General features: G+C 33.9%; 1 protein-coding gene across 4 annotated transcripts in view; it reads right to left on the bottom strand.

The window, feature by feature from the left end:
• The window catches only part of ABCC9 (ATP binding cassette subfamily C member 9), a 132179-nt gene that overhangs the window by 70809 nt on the left and 53911 nt on the right, over nt 1-7459 (bottom strand). For 2 of the 4 annotated variants that reach the window (XM_017522963.2, XM_017522964.2), the window contains exons 16-17: nt 1913-1951; nt 399-500 (exon numbers count right to left, since the gene is read on the bottom strand). In XM_017522963.2, the coding sequence (XP_017378452.2) occupies nt 399-500; nt 1913-1951 (141 nt within the window). The remainder of the gene's footprint in view (nt 1-398; nt 501-1912; nt 1952-7459) is intronic. The other 2 variants (XM_017522965.2, XM_037736492.1) reach the window with 1 other exon arrangement.

A 7459-nucleotide genomic window follows, 5' to 3' on the forward strand; every position in this document is an offset into this window, starting at 1 on the left:
TGAAAGATGGCATATTCTGGCTGCTCCAAGTTACCAGATCCCTGAGATCCTACATTCTTTTTCTTTTCACAGTTAAACTTCCTTTGTGCAATTTACTTGAATTTTTCCTTCTTTATCTTTTCACCAACTTAAGCAACACTCCCCCACTCTCACCCTCCCCAACCCACACATATACACTTCAATTGCTTTCAGTCTTGCTGCACAAATTGTTCTCAATAAGGGTACAAGATGGGCTGGAACTTCCAATGTGACTTCAAAGAACTGATTCAAAAGACCTTGGTGATGAGGATAAAAACGAGGCAGCATGGAAGAAAGTACCAGATGTAAAGTTTCCAGAAACCATTGTTCATTCCCAAACACATCAGAAAGAGTTCTAAACTTTATGTGTTCAAAATTACCTCTGTTTGTTAAAAGGACTTCCAAAAGTAATATTTTCTTCTACTGTAGCATTTAATAGCCAAGGCTTTTGAGCTGCATATGCCACAGAATACCTGTTCCTACTGAAAAATGAAAAAGAAAAACAAAATACCAGGATTATGCAAGAGTCCTGTGCTGTGTATGATTTTCCTATAAATAGAGAAAATTAGTAAAGTATCTCAAACACAGAAACGGAAAACTTCTAAAAGAGAAAAATTAAAAGACTACCAACCTTACTAAGAAATGATTAAATATGCCACCTAAATTAAAAGGATAAGGATTGAATCAAAATGTCACATGTATAAAATTTGGTTTTACACACTGAAGACGTGTTTTAAGTTCTAAACAACTAATTAAAATTTCCTTTTCTAAAATGACTATAATTTAAAAAGTAATTAAAAGATTAATAACAATTTACTCTCTCTGATAGCCACAGATATTTTTCTTTATACTAATAGCACTTTACTAACCACACATTCTACATGCAAACCTTAAAAACAGATGTTAATTGATATTATAATTATTGTATGGGTTTGTGGCTTAAGCACATTAACATATTTCATGGTAATAGATAATACGTAAATATTTCAAAACAAAGAATATCTTAAGGAGTCCCTGAAACTTTCAATATTGAAATCATGTATTTAAAAACTGCATATTTCAAAATATATTGAAATAGTTTATATTAAAAAAAAATAACGCCCTCCCTTCTTTTGACTTGCAAATTCTACCAGACATCTGTACATCAGACTCTAATTTCCAATAGTTTCCAATAGTGAGCTGAAGAGGATGATGGGATAGGAGTGGGGTAGAGGGCAGATCAGTTTAAAAGTCAGATTTCCACAGTTAGTTCATGATCTGTAAGTACTAATGAAGGAAATATGGTTAAAAGTGAGCATGGTTAAAAAGGAGAGTAGTTAGAAATGTTCAATGATCTTTCTAAAACATTACATCTTAGGAGCATAGGAGACATGATAATATATAGTATGCTAGTAGTCTCTGAGATAATCATATGTACAGTAAAACAATGGTTCCCAACCTCTGACATATCTGCTTTCCCTTCCCACCCCACTTGGGTCTTTAAGGTTTTTTGTTTTTTTTTTTCTTTTTAAGTAGATAAAGCACTTGGCTCTTCATCTCTGCCTTACAAGTGGACCCCATTGCTGTTCAATTCAAATCAATATATGTATTAGTTCTTACATTTTTATTTTATGAAATCCCAAGACCAGTTTACTGAAAACAGTTTGAGTTTCAGCCAAAGCTGGACACATGTGACTCAGTCAGAGGAAAACAGTTGACACAAGGAGCCACTTTGTTTGGTAAATGAATTCTTTTAGCAGTCTGCCAAGGTTGTGAACCACTGCTGTTGGAAATATGCTAGCACACTTTAATAAATAACTATACATCATCAGAATAAACAAAATGAGATTAAAGAGATTAAAGTCTGAGGAAGGAAGTTATTCTTATTAAACTCAGGTTAAAATAGAAATAATACCTTCTGGTTGCTTCAAAAGAAGGCTCAGATTCATTTACACTGCAAGTATGGCAAACAATGTTCATTAATTATGAAGTATAAATATAGAACCAATGTGCTTACACAACAGGTAAGAGACACAATAAACATTGGACATATTAAAGGGCTACATTTCCCAAATGGTTTTTGATATTAATTTCAAAGACAAACCACATAAATAGTATTCTTCTTTATGTCTTCATCAGCTAGGAAGTAATTACTTAGTAAGCGTCTAAAACATAGATAGCACTGTTCTCCTTCATAAAAAATTTTGGTTCATAGCAATGATTTGGGTTCTAGTGCCAATCCTGCTCCAAAAAGCTGTATAATTGGGGAATCCCTGTAGAATACTGTTTCCCAGTTTCATAAAGATTCTGTATTTCCAAGGGCTTCCAAACTTTAAAATTTGATTTTAATAAATTTAAATTCCAAATTAGCTACACTACAGCCGGAGCAGAAATACTACTTCTTGGGTGCTAAACATCAAAGATACACAAAACACACAGGCCCCTCAGGAGCTTGTAAGAAAAACAGACATGTACAAGAAACCAAACTACATCTAAGTATAATTAATTATTGATACGATTTATGTAAAAAGTGGGCTTTGATTAGTCACAATTTGTTATGTCTGCATTATGAGGAAAGACACCTGAAGACCTATTTCTTTTATTGTTCTAATTTTTAATAATTTAGGGTCAGTTGAATTCTGACACTCTGAAAGACCTAAATTCAATAACCTTATTCATAATTAATGCCTACAAAAACTCCAAAAATTGATTCTATTTGACTTTGTAAAATGTTGTATGTTTTTATGGGAAAATTTACCTAATTATGCTACCTAATGATATTTGGTTTAGAGTTAGGATCATTTTCACTACTGCACACTGCTAATGACGTCTTGAGATGGCTGATAGAGGCAAAAAAAGCAGTATCAGACTAAAAATTTCCTCTCAGTAATAATTATTCCCTGATTCAAGTTACTGATAAAAAAATAAGGAAATGCTCATTTTTCTGAATATTTTCCACACAAAATGCTTTAGATACCAAGATATTTAGACTTCATTTCCTGTGCTCTAAATCCAATAGGTGATTTCAATAGTTTTAACTAATTTGAGGAAGAGAAAGAAAGGGGAGGAAGAGTCCCTTTCTTCATTTCATTCATTTCTCGTGTGTGGCAGAAATGAAGGTGTTAATCTGTATTCTGGCCATTCAAGTCGAAATGCCCATGAGACGTGTAAATAAATACCTGTTGGACATTTGGGAATGTCAGCCCAAGGTGGAGATATGAATTTACAATTCATCAATCTATTCAATAAGGATTAATTAAATTCTGACTCTATTTATTCAATATCAGTTCAAAAATATGCATTGATCACTACTTAGTGCCACACATGCTAGAGATACAGCGAACAAGAAAGATCCATTCCTTCTTTCATGCCACTTTCACTTTTGTGGGAGATAATAAGGGAACAAGGGCTAAGACAGATGGGGTAAAAGATGGTATTAGGGCACTAATCAAGAACCATGAACCAAAAACAAAGACACAAAGAACCAGAGAACCAAGCCACCTTTAGCAAATCAGAGTAAACAATAGAGTTTATGCCAGAGGCAAAATTAAGAGTGTGCCAACTGAAAAAAAAAAAAAAAGCCAAGAGTCCTTCAGACCCGAGAAAATATGTATTAGAAAGCCATGAAGTATCCTGGTTACACAAGGAAGTGGTGTAAATTCAGCATGGCTGAAATGTAGGTGTAAATGGCAACGAACTTAAAAAAGCCCAACTAGATAATGAAGGGGCTCATAAACCATTTTATAAAGCTTGAACTTTTCCTGAAAGTAAAAGAAAACCACTGAAAAGGTAAGACTTTTAAGGAAGTTTAATATCCCTAAAAAGGAACAGCCTGAATTGAGCATGATAAGGAATAGTCACATGGATCCCAGTCCTAGAAGACTTNATATACATTCAGTTTAGAAATATCATTCTGATCACAGAATGCAACAAATGAACTAGAGGGAACAAGACCGGAGATCACTAACGAAATCCTTTGCCAACCTCACAGATTTGACTCAGTCAAGTCACCTATATTCGTTCTTATAAAACCTTGTACTTCTTTCTGGTATTTATAACGCATTAATCAAATAACTGTAAAATTATTTTCTTACTTCCTCTTGGTTTCCCTGCTGAACAGTAAGCTTCATGAAAATAGGGTCCTGGCTTCTCTTGTTCACTTATTTCTCCCCCAACAGCTAATACAATGGTTTGCATATAACTGGTATGCAACCAATATTTTTTAACAAATTAATAAATGCAAGTATCACAGAAACCAAGAGCAAAGTTGATTTCAAGAAGTCATCATTGGGTGAAGAGTTTCAAAATCTGTGGAGAAGTAGGCCTGAGGACAAATGATTGGGGATTTAGCACTTAACGCAGTCACTGGTGAGAACCTTTCATCCAGGTTGCAATGCACAGAGTAAAGGAGCAAAACAGAGGTTAAGTGTGGGTGGACCACATCGTTAAAAAGAGGAATATTTCAGGCGATTGAGAGATAAGCAAGACCATTTTTTTAAAAAATGGGTGAGGCATAATGGAGTGTGAAGAGTAATAAACAAAGACACTCATAAGAAAAAAGGGTTAATTAATCCAGTAAGATCCTGAAAAATGCAAAACAGCACATAGGGGATCTTAACTTCTGAATACCTCTCCTTGAAGGATTTATGTATATTCTCCTTTAAGAGTTATATATACCACACATTTCTTATTGTCAGCGAAAGAAAAAAGAGGTAAATATAGATTCATTTGTAGGTAATCGTCTTCCAAGAGCAAATTAACCTATTATTCCACTAACATTTTAACGAATAATATTATAATCCTTAACTTCCAAAGTCTACCTATTCCAGCCCTCTCACATATCGTATGTTTAATCAAATTCAATTGTGGAAGGTTATATTGTTTTCTCTTCCAAAATAAAGATGTGGATTTAGCTCTGTCTAGACTCATTCTCCACTATTCGATGTGGCACTCAACAGCACTCAAGACAACAAGAGACTGCAAAGAGGTCAGATATAAAATCCCCTTCTAGAAAATAAAGTTTCACTTCTGAAAACCTCTCATGTAGAATTTGTGTATATTTTCCTTCAAGAGCAAAAGTTAAAGTTGATACAGTGCATTAGCAATTTCCAAGTTTTATGGTTAATAATTTTATGGAATGGGAAAGTTGAGTTTTGCAAGTTTAAATCAGGAATGACATTTGGAAGAAGGGAAACTAGATTTGGCACAAACATGATATATTACATCTGATCCAGGAAAGCTGACATAATATCTTATTCCTTCATGCCAGGCAAAGTCACATGAAAAGGGATAACTCCTCCATTTGTCTGAAAATAATTGAAGCACTGTTACGTAGCTGATTACACCAAGACAGTGGAAGTCAGAATATCAGGACAGAAGGGGCCTGAAGAATAGTATGGTTGATGGCACGGGTGAGAGGGAAAAAATAAAGGAAAACAAAGATAAATGACAGCTCTTTCTTACGTAATTACCACCACAATTAAAAAGCATTCTGGACTCTCTCACTGAAACCATCCATCAGGTAAGGCATTTTTCAGTTCTAGCTCCTATTATATCAGTAGAAATTATTGCTTATCATGACAACCAGGAAAGAACTTCAGTCAGGCACAACATTTGTTTTTCAACAGATATGAGGCACACCTGGATGCAGGACAGATGTGCACATCGGCATTCTGACAATTTTGGAGAATGTTTTCGTTCCTCTTTCCTCTCTCTAATCTTTTCTCTTCTGGGTTTACCACATGTCAGACTAGGTCAAAGGGAGCAATTCCCAAGGGAACAACTATCAGCATCTTTGTGTACCCCATTCTACCCACATAGGTGTGTGTTGGATGAACATCAATGCCTTTTCTCCAGCCCAAAGTAAATATTTCCTGCTGCAATAGGTCAGAGTACTTTATTGGATTTTGTTCATGCCTATCTATGAGGACACATTTAAAAATAAAATTTATGCAATCAGGGACACATATCATGGTGAAAGAATGATAGCAAGATATTTGGTATCTTACCATATTATTTAGTTTGTTTTTAAGCTTTAAAAAATATGAAACAATTCAGTCAGTTGAAGCAAAGGACTTATAAGCATTTACACATCAGCAGCTTATAAATATCAAAATTTCTAAATTAGCTTTGCTTTAATTGATAGTTATATGCCTTTTTTATTGGACTGGGCATACAGCTTTTGTTTCTGGAATGAAAAGAGCAATTGCAAATAACTCTTTTAAAAAGTTATTTTTAAATAACTCTTTTGAACTCCCCTGAACATTCCTGATCCTAAAATATGTTTTATCATATATTAAGAATACCATGAAAGAAAATTAAGTAATTCTTTTAATTAAATAAAAATAGAATTTGCATTAACTTATTCAATGTATTAGAGGATTACTTTTTCATTTGTTTGTGTGTTGAACTAAAACATTTTTGAATCAAACTTTAGTTTATGGGAATTTTATAAATACTCAGAATTATCTTAATTTCCTTTTTACACTTTCATCCTACTGGCTCTGATTCCAAGGTATATGCTGAATCTATTCACTTTGGGCCATTTCACAGTTACCATGGTACATCAAGCTACCTTCATCTCTCATCTGAATTAGTGAAATGAACTCTTAAATGGTTTTCCTCACTTCCCCTCTTGCCCCTGTAATTAATTCTCTACACAACAAATCAGAATCATCTTTTCAAATTGTACATCATATCTTTGCAAAATGTAAATCACTCTTCTACTTAAACTTCTGCAATATTTTCCCACTGAACTTAGAACAAAATCTTAGCTCCATATCATACCCAGAACGCTTGCCTCCCTTTCTAGGAAGCCTCAGCTTGCACCTGCCTCAGTCAGTATTTATCAGCCATTCTAGACCCTTTTTGGATCCTCAAACACACCTCACAGGTATAGTACTTTTTGCTATATTGCCTTGTTTTATCATCTTCATGGCATTTATCAAAGTCTAATATTATATCTTTTTCTGGTTGATTACGTATATACAGTCCATGTTCTAGACGGTAACTGCATGAGAAAGAGATTTGTCTTGTCTTTTTCACTTCTATATCTTTGATACCAAAATCAGTGTTTGGCATGAAGGAGGTACTCAGTAAATGCTGAATGAAAATAAAAAGGACTAAGAAACAAAATAGCTGTATTCCATACTAAACATAGAAGATGGTCCAACTGATGTACAATTTATGCATTTCTCCAAATGGAGTTAATTTCATTCCTGGATCAAACTAGATGTTGAAGATCTACATACTTAGACCATGTTGATTTGATACTACCCATGCCACATCCACCTCCTGCATGCCCTCTAAACCTTTAAATATTTACTATATAATCTATAATCCAGTATTATATTCTGAATTTTATTTGTAATAATTGGCACATGGAATTTGCTTTTGAATAAATTTTAGGAATATCAAGGACATTAACAATTAAATAACCTTTTATTGACTTTTTATGAGGTAT

The sequence above is a fragment of the Cebus imitator genome, unplaced genomic scaffold (genome assembly GCF_001604975.1).
Source record: "Cebus imitator isolate Cc_AM_T3 unplaced genomic scaffold, Cebus_imitator-1.0 Scaffold25, whole genome shotgun sequence".
In the NCBI taxonomy this organism is placed as follows: Eukaryota; Metazoa; Chordata; class Mammalia; order Primates; family Cebidae; genus Cebus; species Cebus imitator.